The sequence below is a fragment of the Prunus avium genome, chromosome 6 (genome assembly GCF_965620075.1).
Source record: "Prunus avium chromosome 6, drPruAviu1.hap1.1, whole genome shotgun sequence".
Lineage (NCBI taxonomy): Eukaryota > Viridiplantae > Streptophyta > Magnoliopsida > Rosales > Rosaceae > Prunus > Prunus avium.
The window spans coordinates 6,464,490-6,486,779 of NC_142289.1; the positions used below are offsets into that span (position 1 = coordinate 6,464,490).

General features: G+C 40.4%; 2 protein-coding genes and 2 pseudogenes across 2 annotated transcripts; 1 reads left to right on the plus strand and 3 right to left on the minus strand.

The window, feature by feature from the left end:
- The first annotated feature begins 3,189 nt into the window (after positions 1-3,189).
- On the plus strand, positions 3,190-4,262 carry LOC148293550 (uncharacterized). Its single transcript, XM_088254517.1, has 2 exons — positions 3,190-3,937; positions 4,228-4,262. The coding sequence occupies exons 1-2, from the start codon at positions 3,190-3,192 to the stop codon at positions 4,260-4,262; spliced, it is 783 nt and encodes a 260-aa protein (XP_088110643.1).
- Positions 4,263-5,832: 1,570 nt separating this feature from the next.
- Positions 5,833-8,613, minus strand: LOC110769843 (putative receptor protein kinase ZmPK1; annotated as a pseudogene).
- Positions 8,614-12,579: 3,966 nt separating this feature from the next.
- LOC148293551 (putative receptor protein kinase ZmPK1) lies at positions 12,580-13,612 on the minus strand (annotated as a pseudogene).
- Positions 13,613-18,368: 4,756 nt separating this feature from the next.
- LOC148293552 (putative receptor protein kinase ZmPK1) lies at positions 18,369-21,096 on the minus strand. Its single transcript, XM_088254333.1, has one exon. The coding sequence runs from the start codon at positions 20,949-20,951 to the stop codon at positions 18,573-18,575; it is 2,379 nt and encodes a 792-aa protein (XP_088110459.1). The 5' UTR covers positions 20,952-21,096; the 3' UTR covers positions 18,369-18,572.
- Between the last annotated feature and the right edge of the window lie 1,194 nt (positions 21,097-22,290).

A 22,290-nucleotide genomic window follows, 5' to 3' on the forward strand; every position in this document is an offset into this window, starting at 1 on the left:
CAGGTGCCTGATCTCTTTTGAGCCATAATGCCTTAGTAGTACGCATTACATTATGTTGTATTTGATCCTCATGAAGAGTCTCATCATGGCCACACGAGATATAAAACTACTCAAGAAAAGAGGGATCATAAATCTATTAAATCACTTAATTCAAAACTATATTGGATACAACTGTTGTGTAACCAAGTGAATGCATACTGTAGGTCCTGGTTGCTCAGATGAATGCAGCTATTTCATCAATATTTCAATCTTTTTCGTGTTTTTTTTCATTTTTGTTCTTGGCATGCATGTGTAATTTATATTTATGTTGTGTTTCATTGTTGTATAAAATTTTATTTCATTTTAATTAAAAAAAAGTCATGACATGAAGCATAAGAACTAGGGATCAACATTCGGTCCGAGGTATGTGAGCCTAAGTGGGTCGGTCTGAGTCTGATGAGCCAATGCTCCACCCGACTCGCTGTTTAGACTCAATCGGCTCAACCTGCTCTAAGATTGGTTAAGACCAAGCCAAGGGTTTGAAACCTTGGGTCAACTTGCGGCCTTGCCTGGTTAAGCACGTCTAAGGCCGACCTTGCTTGCTGTTGCGTAGATACAGCTGCACCAAAATGGATTCAGTTGCATCCTCAACTTGTGATACTCGCAAGTGCACGAGCCGTTTGGTAGTATAGCATATGTAAGTGCGAGGTCGATCCCACGAGGATTGGTGATTGAATGATCCAATTCATTTTCCCTACACAAAACAGAAATGAAAAAGAAAGGAAATAAATAAAACAAGGAAGAAAGAAAATAACTAACTCAAGTAGATAAGTTCCCAAGTTCAATTAGATTAATGGATTGATTCTAGCTAAAGTATGATTAAGCCATGGTGTGTGGTCATAACCTTGTGTTCCTAATTCCCTAATTTGATCATTTGTTGTCTAACCTAAAATTAAGCATTAGGAACCCATTAAGCATAGAAGAACAATTTAAACAACCAAGCATGTATCTAATCCCTGTTGTCGAATGTCCATACATACTCTTCCTATTCATAGTTCAATTCGAATTAAAGCATGGTGTCTACTCTTAATTCAAACCAAGATAGCTAACATGCAAGCCTAAATGGTGATCAATCATTCAAACTAGCATATTAACTTATAAGCATAATGAATAAGAACAAAAATCATAATTGAAACTTGGAAACGAATCAAACTTGAAACTAAAGAAAAGAATTTACATAACAATGAAAATTAAGTAGAACTTGGAAAAACTTAAGGAGAATTTCAGCACAAAGATCTCATTATAACAATTGAAAACTAGAAAGAGAAACTAAGAGAATTTGAGGGAGAGAAGGGAAGGGAGCTCTAGAGAAGTGTTTGAGAGCTCCCCCCCTTGGGGTGTGTTTACAAGCTTGGGAAACCTCACTATATATAGGCCTAAGGAAGCTGAAAATCTGAATTAAGTATGGCTAATGCATACAACACTTTGTTTTATAAAATCTGAAATGGTTGATGCACTTCACTAATGCATACAACACTTCCATTATAAAATCTGAAATGGTTGATGCACTTCACTAATAAATCCCACCAGCAGCCCTAGCTCATCTTCATGTCACCATGACCAAGCTTCCAACCAGAAATAATAGCTCATCCTGAGGTCAGCATGACCAGCAACTTCAAGGGCTTACGAATTGGGCTTCCCTTAAGCAAATTAAGACTTTAAGCACTCAAACTTGAAGTTCAGAATGTCTTCTTTCCAGCCATATATCATTTGGGCCAATCCAAGGTCGGAGGAGGAAGTTAAGGCCAAAACAAATTGCTAACTCATTTTGCGCGCTGATAAAATCCATCCTGAGCATGGCTCTGTGTTTGCTAGGTAACAGACTCCACAATTATCCAATGGGGCTGAATTTCGGATATGTTATAGTATACACCCATTGGAACAACTTTCATGAAGAATGTGGCCTCATCCGAGCTATGTAGGTTGCTGAAACAAAGCTTGCAATATGACCTACGAAACTGGGCTGGCAGGGGACTGTAGCCAAAATTGAGTTTGTCTTTAAGCTCTTCATCCATTCATCCAAATTAGGCCCTAACATGCATGGATTGCATCATTTACTATCCAAAGCCCTCATTATTACCTAAAGCTCAATGAACTGAAAGATAAACACAAAAAGGATTAAAAGCACAAGTTTAACTCAAAAACATAACCAAATCATAAGCTAGAAGGGTACAAAATGATATGTAAATATGCACCGATCACTTGCCCATAAATATAATAAATAATAAATATAACAATAAAGTTGGCCCAATGGTGTAGAATATGAGTTAAGTAATGAATGAAGTTAATTTTTTCAAGGTTGTCTAAAACTTTGTAACAAAAAGGTTATAAAAGACTTAGAAAAAAATAGTATGACCCATGTAAACCTATGTTTGGCCCAACCTGGCCCGACCCAATGGCCGAGCTTGGCGGCCTGTCCTGAAAAATCAAAAAAGCATGAGAGGGTACACCAAACTCTATCACTAGCCTTACTTCTTTGAAATAACCAAAAGTCAACAGAAGAAGAGCTTGCCACAAAAGAAACCATCATTTACTTCATCTTTTGCACAAATTTTGTTGGCGAGATATATCCTATTCTATTTGGGTTTAATTTATTTTTCCTTTTGTATAGATATTATGTAATTAGAATTCCTCTTATTTCCTAATTCAACCCTATTAGGGTTTGTATCCTTGTATTATAAATACCTCCTTTCGGAGAATGAAATAAGATCTGAAAATATTCTACCATATTGTTTGACTTGGCATCAGAGCCGACTTTCTGGTGACCTGTGTGTGTTGTGCCTACCCGTGTTCTACTGTGTGCCTAATTTCTTTTAGGGTTCTTGTGCCTGTGCCTGTGCTGTGTTTGTGCTTTGTGTTGTATTTGTTTCCGCTGCTATCATGGGTGATGATTCCAAGGTTGTGGTTGGTACTAGTGTGTCTACACTGAAGGAGGCACGTCCGTCGCGTGATTACTCTACCCCGATTACTTCTGACAAATTGGATGGCTCCAATTATGCCTCTTGGTCTCGTGGTGTGCGTATTACGATTACTAGTCATCGTATGGCAAGTTGGATCAATGGGAAGAAGCCTGCTTCGTCTCTAGAGTCCGATGCCTATGCCGAATGGGAAGAAGATAATTGTCTGGTGCAGTCATGGCTTCTCAATTCCATGACTAAACCAGTTCGTGCCTTGTTTGAACATGGTGATACTGCTTTTGATATCTGGGAGGCTGCTCGGAAGACCTATACTGTGACTCAGAATAGTTCTCGTTTGTTTCAACTCCGACGGCAGTCCATACTTACAGGTCAGAATGGTGAATCTGTAAAAGTGTTATATGAAAAACTCCATGCTATCTGGCAAGAGATTGATTGTCTGCGTCCGCATGAGTTTAGCTGTTCTACTGATGGGGCTCGTCGTCTGAAAGAGATTGAAGCCGATCGAGTTTATGATTTTCTTGGCGGACTTGATCCACCTTATGATGGTGTCCGTAGCCGTATTCTTGCTCTTAGTCTTGTCCCGCCTCCTCTCGAAGCCTATGCTATGGTTATGGAGGAAGACACCCGTCAGTCCGCTATGCTTGGAGGTGGATCGCTGGCTCTCAAAGTTGACCCAGCCCGTCAACAACCGGTCGCCCAACACGACGTGACCAGTCGCTCTCCGTCCAGAAAATTTGGTTCTTCTACTGGGTCTCGTCCTTATGGCTATACTCCTAGCTCTCTTGAAGGACCGCCTAAATGTCGCCATTGTAATGGGAATCATTACTCTGAGAAGTGTTTTAAGGAGCATGGTTACCCTGATTGGTTTGCTAACTACAAAGCTCGTATGTATGGCCCCAAGGCCACTTACATTGTGACTCCTGATGAGGCCCGTCCTCCGGCTCCATCTGCAAATCTGTGTGCTTCCGATACTATGCCAGGTATGGGTTCTACTACTTGGATAATTGACACTGGTGCTTCTGATCATATGACTTATAATGATAAAATGTTTGATGAGTTGTCGCATAACCCTCGTAACCCCTATATTACTAGTGCTAATGGTTTACCTTCCCCAGTTACCAGTGAAGGTACCATCCATCTCACTCCTTCTTTACCTCTGTCTCATGCACTCTTAGTCCCCAATATTCATTGCAATTTGTTATCTGTTGGGCGTTTACTTTATACACTTAACGCGTCTGCTACCTTCTATTCTACCCATTGTTTTTTCCAGGATCTCAGGACTCACGAGAAGATTGGGAATGGTAAACGGATAGGGGGGTTGTATTACTTACAGTTGCCGGCAGTAGCAATTCGTGGTTGTGTCGCTAATAAAGCTCCGAGTGGCAGTGTCAAAGACAAGCAACAACTTTGGTTATGGCATCGTCGCTTAGGACATCCGTCGTTTGGTTATCTTAGACATTTATTTCCTTCGTTATTTAGTTCGTGTGATGAGTCTAGTTTCAAATGTGAGACTTGTGTAATGGCCAAGAGCCACCGTACTATTTTTCCCTTAAGTAATAATAAAGCTGCTTTGCCTTTTAAGTTAGTACATTCTGATGTCTGGGGTCCTGCTCGTGTGACTTCTCATGGTTTCCGTTGGTTTGTTACGTTTATTGATGACTGCACTCGCTTAACATGGGTGTATTTGATGAAGAATAAACATGATGTTGCCTTTATTGATGACTGCACTCGCTTAAAATAGTATGACCCATGTAAACCTATGTTTGGCCCAACCTGGCCCGACCCAATGGCCGAGCTTGGCGGCCTGTCCTGAAAAATCAAAAAAGCATGAGAGGGTACACCAAACTCTGTCACTAGCCTTACTTCTTCGAAATGACCAAAAGTCAACAGAAGAAGAGCTTGCCACAAAAGAAACCATCATTTACTTCATCTTTTGCACAAATTCTACCTCCCAAATTTAGACTCCACAACAACAAATCACCAAGAAGCTCATACCACCCACACAAAGAATTAGTTTCAAGCTTGGATATGCAATATATGTATTGCTTCATTACTGCAGCACCTTCTCTTCTCAGATTTACTTCGAAGGCATGCCTACTCCAATGTGATGGCTGAATCTGCTTTAACCTACTCCATACATCTTCACCAAGTTTCTTTATTTCTTCCATTGCCTCTGTAAAAGTCTCAGCATCATACGCTTTAGCTGCTTTCCAAAAGTTATTTCGCAATAGAATGTCAGGATTCCTTTTTCTCATATTGCTGTAGATATGTCTACAACAAAATCTATGTGGAGAGTGTGGAAATATGTCGGAAATTGCATCAATAACTCTCCGGAAACATACAAAAAATCTATTAGCAGAATCCCAAAAAAATTAAACATAAAATTATAAAGCCAAAGACAATTGTTCTTAGAAATAGTCGGTTGTTATAACTTAGAACTGAACTATCAGAGCTAGCACAGAGACAAAAGATATGAAAACCATGCAACACACTGGTGGATGAAAATGGGACCTTCCTCCTGATAACAAATACATAAAAAAAGAAGCAGAAAATGTTAGATTTGCTAGTTTAGGTATATAACAAAAAGAAGCAGAATATGTGTGGTGGTAGCTCACCTCATTCCTTAACCATGAAGTTGGGGGTTCGATCCCCGCCCATGGGAACGAAGCGCATTTTGTGGCTAGCCGTTTGCCTTCATTGGGAGAGCTCCCGCGGCGAAAGGGATTAGTCACTACTGTCGGCGGTGGATACCCTTGGGTCTCACCTAAAAAAAAAAAGAAGCAGAATATGTTATATGTGTTTTGATAACATGATGTTTAAACTGCAAGGCTTAACTCTGTCTAACCAAATCCCAAAACTGAAAACTTTTTGGAATAAGTCCTTTTATTCAGCTGGAATGCTGGAATTCTAATCATTGATTACATTTGGAAGCTAAATAAATGTAAAACCACATATTACAGTTCTTATTGTTTATTATACATTTAGCTTCTATTATTTACTCTCTCTCTGATCTTCTTCATCTGGCCTTTACTCATCATTTTCAAGTAGAAGCTCCACAACCTTACTCATGGCTGGCCTTGCACTGCGATCATCTTGAACACACAGTAGAGCAACTTTCATCAATGTTTCGAGCTTCTTCTTATCGAGTTCACCAAGTAGTCTAGGATCAAGTACTTCCTCAAGCCCTTCTTCTCTGATCTTTTCAGTCACACATTGTGCCAATTGGTTGCATTCATTGTACTCTTCGGCAAGAGCTGCAACGAGAATAGAAGCACTTTTTCCACTCAGTAGTTCCAACAAAACAATCCCATAGCTATAGACATCTGCCTTTGCATCAATTTTCAGGTTCATCATCCACTCTGGAGCCATATAGCCTCTGGTGCCCCGCGCTTTCGAAAATCCCATCCCATCGATGTCCCTGATGCCATGGATGTCTTTGAATAGCTTTGACATGCCAAAGTCTGCCACTTTAGGTTCAAGGTGGTCATCTAACAGTATGTTTTGAGGCTTTACATCACAATGGAGCACCCATTCTAGGCATTCCTCATGTAAATATGACAAACCCTTTGCTATGCCAAGAGCAATGTTGTATCTCTGCTCCAATCCTAGTTCCCCATCTGATGTGAACAAGATTTTGTCCAGTGATCCATTCTCCAGGTACTCGTAAACGAGCAGCTTATGCTCATTGTCCGCACAGAAACCCCATAGTTTAACCAAGTTCCTGTGATTGATATTCCCTATCACACTCACCTCTGCCCAAAACTCTGCATCTCCTTGCAAGATGCCATCTAGTCTCTTCACAGCAACAACTCTTTCATCTTCTAGAACACCTTTATACACAGTTCCAAAACCACCTTTTCCTACCTCCTGTTTAAAGCCATCGGTGGCTCTTTTTAGTTCTGCGTACGTGAAACGCTTGAATCCCATGGCTAATGCGATGTAACCCATATTCACAAATTCCTCATGAGCATGCTTTCGGAAGGCGTACCACCATGTCAAACCAATGCAGATTGCTTCAATTATTGCAAAGCATATGAAATATGAAATCCATTACGGAGAAAACTTTTGGGGAAACATTGTCCTCTTCCATCCAAAGCATATCCAAATCCTTTGCATCTTGAATCATATAGGCACGCATTCCTGCATGCTTCAAAAGAAACTCTAGGAGCATAGGTATCCAAGTCAAATCCATAGTAATATGAGTTAGGAAGCTCCATAAAGTCCAACTTGTTTGCATCAAGAGTCAAATTGAACGAAGGTGAGCAGCCTTTTGACTTATCTGAAGGATCGTTTAGGGAGAAACCATAAGGGCAAGTACAAGTAGGTAGTGGTTTGTAAGTGCACAAACTGTATTCACCACACGAGCCATGAACCAGGCAAACACCAACAGCATCAGGCAACCATGAGACTTCCCAAAGCCCTGTTGATTCATCTAGACTGTACAATCTTAACATGCCGTCATAATCCAGTGTTAAACGACGCTTTGGACCAAACCCATAATCAGATGCATTAAACACCAAACCGTCACTTGATATAAATTCTCCAACCCCATCCAAAATTGCTACTCTAGAGCTATTGTAAGGTGTTCTACCAAAGTCAAAAACATTTACACCTGGCATTGGCCAATAAGCACTCGAAAATTGAGGGCCATTGTAAACGAGATATAAGACATTACTATCACCGAATTTGAAGTTATAGAATCCAGATAAGTATGTACCTTGACTTCTCATGGACACCAAGGTTGTGTTCCTGACAAGTTTCTGTGATGGTAGAAGAGTATCTGTAGGAGAATCAAAACTCTGCCAGAGGACCTCCTTTGCTTGGTTGATCAACACCAAGTTTCCGGTCTCAAGAAGCTGAGCCTCCACGCCTGCATCAGAGAAAGTGTTGGTTGACCATACAATTGATCCAACCCCATCAGTCAAAACCAAGTTGCCATTTCTGTGGAGAGTTAGCTTGTGTTGACGCTAAAAAATGGTTCAGTACTTTTTAGCCCAACTTAGAGATGAGGTATGATGATTGATGGGTGAAGGTGAGGACCTTCAACATGTGTGTGAAGATTTGGGCAAGCGATAAATATACAGAAGACAAGATATACGTGGTTCACCCTTAATGGATGGGTTACGTCCATGGAGAAGTATATTATCATTATTATAGCAATGTGTATTTACATTTGTACAAGGGGCTGGGCCCAAATATAAAGAGAGAAAGGGAGAAGCCCATGACTGAATACAAAGCCCAACCTAGGGGGGATCCCTTCCTAAGTGGAGAGTGGTCTCCTTTTATAGATGAGAGGGAGTCTTCCCTTCTTGCAATATTTCAATGTGGGACTCTTGGCCTTGCTTAGAATTGCTTCTAGTTGCTTGGTCAAATATGGTATAAACAGCTTGGACCCTCTTCCACTAACAGGATTATCTCTGTTAGCCATCCAGACAACTGTTTTATTGACAGAATTGGTGAACCATATTGAATAACAAGAGGCATTGGTGCCAACCTTGTAAAATCCACTGGAGAAAGTTCCATTTGGTGAAACCAAGAAGTCAATCTCTTCCTCAACTTTCAAGGAGCTCCCCTGCCTTAAGCTAGGCAACCCTGCTTCACTCCAATCAACTGTTGCTGCAAACAACAAAAGAAGGAGAAATTTGAGAACTTCCATTGGAGGTTTTGAAAAATGCTTTAGGCCTGGAGATGCTCGTGTGCCAATCTGGACTATATAAGGTTGCAAAACTTCTTGCAATGAAATTCTGCAGAATCTTCATCCTTTTTTTTTTTTTTTTTGGATTGTTATGCAAAATCTTCTTCAAGTATGCACAAAATTCAACTTTTTAGATCAGATTCTTGATTCTAGAACTAACTAAAGTTATTTTATTTAATGCTTTTCTTTCCATGCAATATTACAAGTCTATCAGATTCAATGACTCAGTCGGTCAAACTGCCGGCCATCTATTAAATACACTTGAAAGCTGGAATATTGAAAATGGGAGAGAGAAGAATAAGCTCTCCAATTCCCTCCATTGTGTGGTGTGGGATGAACCTACAGATTTTACTTATAAATTTGGACGTTTCTATGTTGACGCTTATATCTTAAGTTGTCATTCTATCTGCAAAGGACCCACTAGTGTAGTAGTTTGGAGTATTTGCTCCCTTAGGTAATGTCTTGGGTTCAAGTCTTAACACCCGTGTGTAGTGTGTGTGAGTTTAGTATGTTCTCGCTCCTCTTAATAGCAAAGGTCCTTAAAAAAAAAAGTTGTCATTCTATCTTATATGGTTAACTTAATACCCAATTTAACTACCTATTTAATGTATTTCTTGACTCCGATTCCTCTTCTCTTCAGGGGGAGAGTAGGATTGAAGAAAAGTTGTGTCTGTGTGAATTAGCCAAAGTTGATATGGAAGAATTTGTCATTGTTTTCAGCTACCGTTTTTGTGGTCTTTGCCGTGGCCACTGCTGTCGCCTTTGATGTTGCCTGTGTTTGCTGATCGGTGCATATTCATATATCATTTTGTACCCTTCTAACTTATGATTTGATTATGTTTTTGAGTTAAACTTGTGCTTTTAATAAATTTTGTGCTTGTTTCAGTGTAATAAGCTTGAGACTCATTAAATGCATTTCGGAGACAAGTTAGCTCAAAACGGTGTCTGCAGATCAGTCAACTTCACGAATTGAACTGTACTTGCTCAGGATGAACCATATGATGAGCCATATATCATTGGAAAGATACGGAAGTCTAGTTTCTGGATCATTTTACGGTTCATGATTCCGAGTCTTCTAGAGGAAGTTATGCAAGTTTTGGCAGCTTAAGGTCAAATTCGGCAGTATCTGCGTTACTGGGCCAAAAATGACATTTGAAGGTCTTTCCGATTTTTTCTTGAGTTGGGCTGCATATGCTTGGAAAGATAATTCAAAGGGTTTGAAGATCAAGATTTTTCCAGATTTTTTAGGAGGGAAGATCAAGCCCAAAACAAGCCCACAAGCTGACTGCAATGCATTGTCAATTCCAGTCTATTTTCAGCAGTCAACTTGTAAGGCCCAAAACGTATACTTGTACTGCTCAGATGGGAATACATTATTCATAACAGTTGTTCCAATGTTTGTCTATTATGACATATCCAAATTTGAGCCCCATTGGATATATATTGAAACCTCAGGCCTTCCTACACCAAGCCTGGTTCAGAAGAATCGTTTTTTCCAGCAACCAAAAGAAAACCCACATGGGTTGGCAGCAAAAGACAGCCACAATTGAACACCTTTGAAATCCCATGTGAAGAAAGCTTGAGGTGCAGCAAAAGAAGTATGGGATGGAATTGATTCCAACCACACTAACATAGACAAGATGAAGTGTGAGTTATGGATTGTATTAAAATAGGAATGGTGGTGTTGGAATTCATCATGATGTTCCTCCCTCTTAGCCCTATAAATAGAGAAGTCTTCAAGCTTCATAAAACACCCCCAAGGGGGGGAGCTCTCAAACACTTCTCTAGAGCTCCCCTCCCTTCTCTCCCTCAAATTCTCTTAGTTTCTCTTTCTAGTTTTCAATTGTTGTAATGAAATCTTTGTGCTGAAATTCTCCTTAAGTTTTTCTTAGTTCCACTTTACTTTTCATTGTTATGTAAATTCTTTTCTTCAGTTTCAATAGTTTGATTAGTTTCCAAGTTTCAATTATGGTTTTTGTTCTTATTCATTATGCTTATAAGTTAATATGCTAGTTTGAATGATTGATCACCGTTTAGGCTTGCATGTTAGCTATCTTGGTTTGAATTAAGAGTAGACACCATGCTTTAATTCGAATTGAACTATGAATAGGAAGAGTATGTATGGACATTCGACAACAGGGATTAGATACATACTTGGTTGTTTAAAATGTTCTTCTTTGCTTAATGGATTCCTAATGCTTAGTTTAGGTTAGACAACAGATGATCAAATTAGGGAATTAGGAATACAAGGTTAGGACCAGACACCATGGATTAATCATACTTTAGCTAGAATCAATCCGTTAATCTAATTGAACTTGGGAACTTATCTGCTTGAGTTATTTTCTTTTCTTTCTTTCTTGTTTTATTTATTTTCTTTCTTGTTTTTCTGTTTTGTGTAGGAAAACTGAATTGGATTATTCAATCACCAATCCCTGTGGAATCGACCTCGCACTTACATATGCTATACTACCGAACGGCTCGTGCACTTGCGAGTATCACAAGTTGAGGATGCAGCTGAATCCATTATTTTGGTGCAGCTGAATCGACGCAACATTTGCTTCAGAGGGATGCCACACTGTTAGCCATGCCAGGACTGAAGTCATCTACATAATATAGCCCCCCTCTCTTAGTACCATGACCCAAAATCTCCTTAGTGTGAATATCTTGAAGTAAACAAAAACTCGGGTAAATGAGTACACAACAATTCAATCGTTCAGTAAGCTGTCACCTTTGATGTTGCCTTTGTTTGCTTCGCTTTCCGTTGCTATGGTTATTGTCGATGCCATGTTGCTGTGTTTTTGATCCGTCTCTACAACATAAAAAAATCCTAACCCTAGACACTACCTATTTTCGCTGCACTATACACTTAGCTTATAATCCTAGCCCGTCGCCGCTATCTACCTTGCTCCCTCGCCGTCGCCTACCTTGCTATTGCCGCCGTTGCCATCACCCCGACATCCATCACCATGTCGAATGTTGATGCCATCAATTTCTTCACTTGCTTATGGTTCTATTTCACCTACTGCTTCTCCTACCCATATTGTGATGGTTCATACTGAATCGTCCACCAACCTACTCTTGGTATTCAAATTGAATAGATCCAACTATGCGATTTGGGCTTCGATGATCGAACTCTACGCTACTTCACAAGGAAAATTTGGTTACCTAACTCGTGACTCTGATGCCCCATATTCCAAAGATCCATAATTTGGAAAGTGAAAAATTGATGATGCTATCGTGAAAAGTTGGATGATGTGCACTATGGAACCTAGTTTGTTGAATATGTTTCATACTTACCTATTGTTGTGCTCACAGGGTTTTTGTGTTCTGCCTTACTTACTACTGTGCTCACAGGGTTCCTGTGCTCTACCTTATCTACTGCCGTGCTCATAGGGTTTCTGAGTTTTGCCTTACCTACTGTCGTGCTTACATGGTTTATGTGTTCTGCTTTTATGAGTTCTTCTATATGCTCTATTAATTTGTTAGGGTTTGTCAGTTGTTTCACTCGTGGTTTATGACAATGTCATCTCTACAGTTGTTCAATTGGTTAATGTCGAGTATGGTGCTTTATGACTCGCTTGTCAAGTTGGGCATGCGAAATATCTTTGCCCCAACTTGAGAGGGAGTGTTGGCGAGTCCTTACTTAGTTAAGATTTTGATTCCTTACTATGTTAGGATTTTGGTTACTTACCCATTTATCTAGTCCTATTATAATTGAGATTTATTTCCCACATTGTAATTTATATTTATTTATTTTATTGTAATTTGGATTTATTTTCTATTTTATTTAGGGTTGTACTTCTTTATAAATACCATAATATTGGAGAAGCATAAAAATATGAGCATATATGAGCATAATTGAATATTTTGCCCTACTTTGTTGGACAGTTAACTGCAAACTGAGTTACAGATGTGATAGCAATAATGAGTTGTACAAAAGGGAAAATATTATAGGCTCTATATCATCACTCCATTCCAAAATATTACAGGATGCGGTTTGAGTAGACTTTTACATAAGCAAACAATAGCGCTAATAACTAAAACCAAACCAAGAAAAGGGCATTTAAAGCTTAAATGCAGTTCTTTCGTGTGTGGAGAACCAGTATGAGATTCATTTGCACATTCTGGCAACTCTTGTACCACTGAACCCATTGTTGGTCTTTTGCTCCTATATTCCTCCACACAGGAAACACCAATCTCAACCATCATTGTTGCTTGGTTTCTACTAAACTACTCTTCTAACCTTGGATCCAACATATCCTCTATCCATTGGTCTTCCCCACATTGGATTTTCTTTTTAGCCACCCTTACAAACCTTGTCAGCTCTCCTTCTTGATCCTCACTATCCTTCAGCACCCAACTCGAAAGTCAAATGCCCTTCACCATCTCTAGAATCAGCACTCCATAACTATTAACATCCACTTTGGCAGTGATTAGAAGGTTCAAAGCCCACTCTGGAGCCATATACCCTTTCGTTCCACGAATTCGAGAGAACATTGAACTGAGGCTGCCTCTTTGAGATAACTTTGCTAGCCCGACATCTGCAATCTTTGGCTCAAAGTTACTGTCTAGGAGTATGTTCTCAGGTTTCATATCACAATGGATAACCCATTCTAGACACTCATGGTGAAGATAGGCTAAACCCTTAGCTATCCCTATTGCAACTTTAAACCTCTATTTCCATCCAAGAAAGTTTGGGGGGAAGAGGTGCTGTGATAAAAAAAATTCTAAGCACAAGTTCTCTAGGTTGAAACTGTCTGATCTTGGCTTTCTTATTGTAGTAAGATGTTATCTGCTGCTGGTAGGCTGCAACTCGAATAATGGCCGTCTCTCGTTCTTCTTCAAGCAGATCAAGGTTGACTTTCATATGCTTGAAGTTCTGGTCAAGACTGCCCACCTCAATGCTCATGAAAGGAACTGTGATGTGTGGGGGGATGATTACTTCTGTCCTATAGGCCATGGAAAATGGTGTCTTGCCTGTTGATCTCCTTTTAGTTGTGCGATAAGCCTATCAGACTCCTAGCAGCTCGTTGACCCATTTTCCTTCTATGCATTCCATTCTTGTCTTCAGGCAGTCCAGCACGATCTTGTTGGATGCCTCTGCTTGACCATTGCCTTGCGGATATCTGAGAGTTGACATGTGCTGTCTAATGTCATACTTCACAAAGAATGCGGTGATATGCCTGCCCACGAACTATGTACCATTGTCGGTGACTATCGACTGCCGGCAACCAAATCGGCAAATGATGCTCTTCGAGATAAATCGTTCGACGTTAGCTTTCTTAGTAGAGGATAGAGCCTCAGCCTCGATCCATTTGGTGAAGTAATCAGTGGCGACGATCATCATCTCCTTCTTGGCAGGTGCCAGTAGCATAGATCCCACCAAGTCAATGGCCCACTGCATGAACAGCCATGGACTGTTCTGTGGATAGTATACCTCAGCTGGCAGGCTATGGATTGGTTTATAGCGTTGGCATTGATCACATCTTCGAGCATACTACGTGGAATCTTGGCACATGGTAGGCCAAAAATAGCCTATGCTAAGAGCCTACTGGGCAAGCAATCTGCCCCTAGCGTGATTCCCGCATTCACCGTCATGCATTTTGTAGAGCACATCGAGCGTTTGCGGGTATTTGATGTAGGTAAGATAAGGGCCGGAGTATGATCTACAAACAAGCATGTTGTCTTTCATGTAGTATCTCGCAGCTTTCTATTTGATTTTTCTGGCCGCAGACTTGTCCTTTGGCAAGTTTTCATTCACTAGGTAGTCAATGATAAGATCTTGCCAGCTAGGATCCTCGTCAATCTGCATCAAGTCCGGCTGCTCTGCCACTTCTATGCTTGGTTGGTCAAGGTGCTCGACCGGGATGGAGCATCTGAATTGGTATCCTGCACTGATCCTAGGCTTACTAGTGCATCTGCATGGGCGTTCTCTGCTCGGGACACTTGTTGGATGGTGAAGGTAGGAAATGCCTTCAACAGTTCTTAGACTTTGTCAACGTACTAGATCATCCTCGGGTGCTTCGCCATGTATTCTCCTGAGGCTTGATTTATGATCAGCTAAAAATCTGAGTAAATAGCCTGCTTATTGATTGAAAGCTCATTTGCCAAGCGCAAGCCAGCGAGCAATGCCTCGTACTCTGCCTCGTTGTTTAAGGTCAGGAGGCCAAGCGTGATAGCTTGCTCTAATAAGGTTCCATCTAGGGTGATGATGACGACGCCTGCTCCATCTCCTTTTTGGTTCGACGCTCCATCTACGCGCAACTGCCACATGTCTCTAGGTTGGTCAGGTACGGAGGAGGAGGTCTTATATGCTCAGGAACTTTCCTTCTTTTTGTTGACCAGCTCTTCTTCTTCGGCTCGTCGGCACGGTCTCGCTGACCTCCCCTTCCCATATGCAGCCAACTTCCAGCACGTTCGTATGCCACATATGATCGCCTTGACTTAGACTGTTCCTAGTTCGTGGCAAAAAAAAGGGGGGGGGGGGAATTGAAGCAGTTTGGACTAGCCCCAGTCGCAAGTAAGCCGGCCCAAACTGCCACCCGTTCCAGCAGTAGGCATGTGCGCCTCCAACCCAGTTACAACTAGACAACCTAAGTCAAAGACCAATTGGCAAGTCAAAGACTTCCTCCACTCAGAAGCCCAAGTCATAGAAGGAAGCCCAGTTACAGCTGGACAACCCAACAATTAATTCACACCTCCTCCATGCCACCACGTGTCATATAGAAGTTGGGGGGCATTTGTGGAAACAAAATATCTACGGATCCTAGGTCAAATGATTAAGCCAATTAATTTGGGAATTATTTGATACTTACCCTAATTGGGGATTTGATTAAAATCAAATCTCTAATTAAATCAATCTCTCCAAATTGGGGAAGAATAATTCCTTTCCATCTATGAAATTATTCTTCTGAAACCCTAGCCTTCGAGGCTCCTAAAAATACATGGCTACGCACAATGGTTGAGGTACGTCTAAATTTCTATCTGAAACTCTATAGAAATCCCCTCTCCAAACCCTAGCCACCACACTCTTTCTCTCTCTCACACAAGGCTTCGGTCACCACACACGGCTCCGGCCACCCAGTTAGCACCCTAGAGAAATCTCTGTACCCTTTGTTAGCTATTGTTTTTCCTACAAACACTCGACCTAACTTAGGCATCGGAGGGCATTTGGCCAACACCCCCTGGGTGTGGTCTTTTCACTCCATATTGTTTTGCATGAATAAAGAGAAGTAAGAGGAAAAAGGGATCTTCTGATGAATATTCTTTGGGGATGAAAATCGCTCCCACAATGGTGTTTGGCCAATCTGGATTATAAGGTTGTTTTCTTGCCATGAGAATGAAATTGTGCAGAATCTTCCCACCCCACTCATCTTCTTTTTTTGGACTGTTGTGCAGAATTTTTCAAACATGCAAATTGAAACTCAAATTTTTTTTTAGATCAAACATCTAGTTTCTAGACGTAATTACTATTTTTAATACCTTCCCTTCCATGAAATATTGCAATTCTATGAGATTCAATGACTCCGTCGCCATGCACGATTGCCGGCTATGCATGCAAATCTATGGAAATATAATTTAGTCCCCGTCTTTTCAATTTTTACAATCGCATACCCCGATCTTTTAAATTTGTTACAATGTAGCTCCGCCGTTAGTGTTTCTGTCAAATCTCTCCGTTAATTGCCTACGTGGTACTGTGGGTTCCACATTATTTATTTTTTAAAATTTAAATTGATTAAAATATGAATAAAATATTATTTTTTTAGAAAAAGTTAAAAAGAGAAGAAAAAATAAATATTGGGACCCACTGACTCAAAACCAGCGGCCCCTTCCTTTCTCCCCCCCCCCCCCAACCCTCCCCGGTTTCTTTCTCCCCCATTACTACCACCTGCACCACCTCTCCCTCGCAGCCTCCACCGTCCACCCTCCCCACAGCCCCGACTTCCACCAAGACACCTCTCCCATCACCGCAGCTCTCCCTCGCTTCCCCCACCCTCCCTACAGCAAGCCACCACTCCCCTCACCACAACTCTCTCCCTCTCTCTCTCTCTCTCTCTCTCTCTCTCTCTCTCTCTCTCTCTCTCTCTCCAGCACCCACAATTTCAAGCCCACCATTATTCCCTCACCCAAAAAAACAAAGGCACACGTTTAATTCCAATTCCAATTCCAACCCAATCAAACCCCAAAACCTACAACAACAAAAAAATGTATTTTCAGGAGCTGAGACTTCAGAAAAAATGTCGGAGATGGCTAAAATGTCTTAGCCGTTCTCCCTCTCTCTGTTTCTTTGTTGCCTCCACCATCCAAAGTCGCATACCTAGCACAGATTCCAGTGACTGCCATCTGCATCCACATGGATCTGCAACCACACCCAACCCACCCAACCCACATTTCAAATTGACAACTGCGAGAGATCGTGAGTGCAGGGTTCAAATTTGAGGTGGGTTTAGAGGTTATAATTTGAAGTGATGGGTGTCTAGAGAAGATTTGGAGGGAGACGGAGGGAGAGAAGGCACTGGGCGGAGATTGATGGTGGTAAGGCTCGAATCTCGGGCAGGTTTTGAGGCTGCGATCTAAAAACCCCGATCGGGAGGAGAAAGAGAGAGAGGAGGTGGAGATGGGGGAGAGAGAGAGGAAGTGGATGGTGGAGGGATATGAGGTGGAGGTGGAGAGAGAATGGTAGCGAGTCAGGTTCTGGGTTCGTTGCATGCTGGGGTTTGTTGGAAGCTGGGGTAGTCTCTCAACAACAAAGGGAAATCGAAGAGAGGGAGGGTGGTTGCTGGGTTGGGGTTCTGGGTTCGTTGGGGGTTGGAAGGCGGTGGTCATGGGGGAAGGGGGCGCTGGGTGGTTCCGCTGCGGTGGAGGGTGGCTGTGGTATGGGTTTGAAGGTTGGGTGTTGGAGCTTCATCGGGAGAGGGAGAGGGAGGGAGGGAGGGAGAGAGAGAGAGAGAGAAATATATATATATATATATTTTTGGTTTTTAATATTTTATTCATATTTTAATTAATTTAGAATTAAAAAATGTGAAAAATGTGGGACCCACAGTGCCACGTAGGCAACTAACAGAGAGATCTGACGAAACCCTAATGGCGGTGCTACATTGTAACAAATTTAAAAGATCGGGGTATGCGATTGTAAAAATTGAAAAGATGGGAACTAACATGCCTTAACGGTGTAAATACAGCGTACTAAATTGTAATTAACCCTATAATTAATTCGAATTTCCTACCTATCTAACGACTCTGGTTGTGAAGACCTGATATAATAGGTTGTCATTGTCAAGCCAGTTTCTTTTTTAATCAGGCGGCAGTCTATTTTTACCCCTATTTAATCATCTAGTGAACTGCAGATTGACAACTTTGGTAAATGATGTTTGCAACTTTGATTCAACAATATCAAATTAAAAAACATGCACAAATCCCACATGTAATTGATTATTTTCACAAAAGAAAAGGATTTATAGGCTTATATATCTAGTCCATTGCAAATATTACAAAACATGCAGTTGAAGTAAACTTTTACTCAAGCAACAATAGCTCTAATAGTTCTTATAGTTCTGTTCATGTTATTAATTTGTTTGGCTGTAGAACCATTTATTCATAGTTCTGTTCATGGTTTTAATTTTTTCGATTTCTATAAACGATTGTTGATTCATCAATTTCAAAGAATGAAAACTGAATCATATATCATACAGAAACGTGAAACGATTGTTGGAATCACAGTTTTTATTCAGCTGGAATGCTCCAATCCTAGTAATACCTATCATTACATTTAATGGGAAGCACAACAAATGTAAGAATTACATATTATTTACTGTACGTTTAGCTTCTATTATTTACTCTCTCTCTCTCTCTCTCTCTCTCTCTCTCTCTCTCTCTCTCTCTCTCTCTCTCTCTCTCTGATCTTCTTCATCTGGCCTTTACTCATCATTTTCAAGTAGAAGCTCCACAACCTTACTCATGGCTGGCCTTGCACTGCGATCATCTTGAACACACAGTAGAGCAACTTTCATCAATGTTTCGAGCTTCTTCTTATCGAGTTCACCAAGTATTCTAGGATCAAGTACTTCCTCAAGCCCTTCTTCTCTGATCTTTTCAGTCACACATTGTGCCAATTGGTTGCATTCATTGTACTCTTTGGCAAGAGCTGCAACGAGAATAGAAGCACTTTTTCCACTCAGTAGTTCCAACAAAACAATCCCATAGCTATAGACATCTGCCTTTGCATCAATTTTCAGGTTCATCATCCACTCTGGAGCCATATAGCCTCTGGTGCCTCGCGCTTTTGAAAATCCCATCCCATCGATGTCCCTGATGCCATGGATGTCTTTGAATAGCTTTGACATGCCAAAGTCTGCCACTTTAGGTTCAAGGTGGTCATCTAACAGTATGTTTTGAGGCTTTACATCACAATGGAGCACCCATTCTAGGCATTCCTCATGTAAATATGACAAACCCTTTGCTGTGCCAAGAGCAATGTTGTATCTCTGCTCCAATCCTAGTTCCCCATCTGATGTGAACAAGATTTTGTCCAGTGATCCATTCTCCAGGTACTCGTAGACGAGCAGCTTATGCTCATTGTCAGCACAGAAACCCCATAGTTTAACCAAGTTCCTATGATTGATATTCCCTATCACACTCACCTCTGCCCAAAATTCTGCATCTCCTTGCAAGATACCATCTAGTCTCTTCACAGCTACGACTCTTTCGTCATCTAGAACCCCTTTATACACAGCTCCAAATCCCCCTTTTCCTACCTCATGTTTGAAGCCATTGGTTGCTTTTTTAAGTTCTTCATAAGTGAAACGTTTGAATACCATGGATAATACGATGTAACCCATATTCAAGAATTCCTCATGAGCATGCTTTCGGAAGACACACCACCATGTCAAACCAATGCAGATTGCTTCAATGATTGCAAATGAACTTAAGAAGCCAATCAGGTATTCCATGAACCGAGTTTTATTGCTCTTTTCCACTTCAGGCTCACTATGTTGGAGAGCAACTTGTGCTGCAGAACAGTTCAGTTCATATGGTTTTAGCTTCCTTAGGACTTCATCAGTGCTCATTAAAATTTTTGGAATCTTAATATACATGCTGATGAAAGTACTAGGAATATGAAATCCATTACGGAGAATACTTTTGGGGAAACATTGTCCTCTTCCATCCAAAGCATATCCAAATCCTTTGCATCTTGAATCATATAGGCACGCATTCCTGCATGCTTCAAAAGAAACTCCAAGAGCATAGGTATCCAAGTCAAATCCGTAGTAATCTGAGTTAGGAAGCTCCATAAAGTCCAACTTGTTTGCATCATGAGTCGAATTGAACCAAGGTGAGCAGCCTGACTTATCTGAAGGATCGTTTAGGGAGAAACCATAAGGGCAAGTACAAGTAGGTTGTGGTTTGTAAGTGCACAAACTGTATTCACCACACGAGCCATGAACCAGGCAAACACGAACAGCATCAGGCAACCATGAGACTTCCCAAAGCCCTGTTGATTCATCTAGACTGTACAATCTTAACATGCCGTCATAATCCAGTGTTAAACGACGCTTTGGACCAAACCCATAATCAGATGCATTAAACACCAAACCGTCACTTGATATAAATTCCCCAACCCCATCCAAAATTGCTACTCTAGAGCTATTGTAAGGTGTTCTACCAAAGTCAAAAACATTTACACCTGGCATTGGCCAATAAGCACTCGAAAATTGAGGGCCATTGTAAACGAGATATAAGACATTACTATCACCGAATTTGAAGTTATAGAATCCAGATAAGTATGTACCTTGACTTCTCATGGACACCAAGGTTGTGTTCCTGACAAGTTTCTGTGATGGTAGAAGAGTATCTGTAGGAGAATCAAAACTCTGCCAGAGGACCTCCTTTGATTGGTTGATCAACACCAAGTTTCCGGTCTCAAGAAGCTGAGCCTCCACGCCTGCATCAGAGAAAGTGTTGGTTGACCATACAATTGATCCAACCCCATCAGTCAAAACCAAGTTGCCATTTCTTTGGAGAGTTAGCTTGGACCCTCTTCCACTAACAGGCTTATCTCTGTTAGCCATCCAGACAACTGTTTTATTGACAGACTTGGTGAACCATATTGAATAACAAGAGGCATTGGTGCCAACCTCGTAAAATCCACTGGAGAAAGTTCCATTTGGTGAAACCAAGAAGTCATTCTCTTCCTCAACTTTCAAGGAGCTCCCCTGCCTTAAGCTGGGCAACCCTGCTTCACTCCAATCAATTGTTGCTGCAAACAGAAAAAGAATGAGAAATTTGAGAACTTCCATTGGGGGTTTTGAAAAATGCTTTAGGCCTGGAGATGCTCGTGTGCCAATCTGGACTATATAAGGTTGCAAAACTTCTTGCAATGAAATTATGTAGAATCTTCATTTTTTTTTTTTTGGGATTGTTATGCAAAATCTTCTTCAAATATGCACAAAATTCAACTTTTTAGATCAGATTTCTTGATTCTAGAACTGACTACAGTTATTTTATTTCATGCTTTCTTTCCATGCAATATTACAAGTCTATCAGATTCAATGACTCAGTCGGTCAAACTGCCAGCCATCTATTAAATACACTTGAAAGCTGGAATGTTGAAAATGGGAGAGAGAAGAATAAGCTATCACGCCACAACTTACGGATTTACGTAACTTTGGGTTAAGACGTGATTCACACTTTAATTATAGAATTTAACTAAAACGTGAAGAAACATTTAAGTGAATAAAATAAGAGTGCTGCTAAATGAACCCTAAAATTAACTGAGTACACCATACTATCAAACTATTTATTGAATTACTAATTTATCCTATTATAAAATGACCAAAAAGGATATATTGAATTGTGAATTAAATGTAAAGTTAATAACTACACCCTACCCTACTCATCATATTCAACCCTAATTCAGAAATCCATCTCAAAATGAAAGTTATTTCAGGCAATTTCATAATAAAAAAATAACAAAAAATAGCAAAAACACAATACAACAGGCATCTTGATTCTTCTATTGTTATATGGCCAGCACATACATAGTTCATCAACAAATGTAGGCAATTCCCACAGAGTAGTAAAAGAAAATCATGCAAGCAGATAAGCTCTCAAAAATTTCAAATCTTACAATCAGAAGGAGAAAATCGCACAATGGTATTCGCCCCTACTACTCAGAGATCCTTTTAAGCTATTGGGCAACTTGTATTTTTCACTTTCCTATTAGCTATTAGCTATACTTATAGTTTATTCATAAGTTCACAGCAGAAAATTCCGAAAAATTATCGACTGTTCATCAACCACTGTCGAGTGTTCACCGGAATTCATTGGTGTCATCAACAACATAATATTTAAATTAATGAATGGATTTGGTGTTGTGTGATATTAGGGTGTATCAAGGGTATTTTTGGTAGTTAAATAGGGTGTGCTTAGTTAATTTTATATATTGATTTAAATATTAGGGTGCACTTAGATCATAGGGTGTACTCAGTTAATTTTAGGGTTCGTTTAGCAATTTCACATAGAATATTCAGCGGAAACGGCAACATCTGAAATCTTAAGATTTTTACACTTATTTTACAATTTATAACTACTCAAGAGTTCACTAAAAGAGTATCTCATTATTTATCTACAAGCTAT

What these genes read in the sequence shown, in the direction of transcription:
- LOC148293550 (XM_088254517.1), top strand. Translation starts at nt 3,190, where the DNA reads ATGACTAAACCAGTTCGTGCCTTGTTTGAACATGGTGATACTGCTTTT. An exon ending in TGCTTCCGATACTATGCCAG is followed by an intron (nt 3,938 to 4,227) that starts GTATGGGTTCTA and finishes TGTTTTTTCCAG; the next exon opens with GATCTCAGGACTCACGAGAA.
- LOC148293552 (XM_088254333.1), bottom strand. Translation starts at nt 20,951, where the DNA reads ATGGAAGTTCTCAAATTTCTCATTCTTTTTCTGTTTGCAGCAACAATT.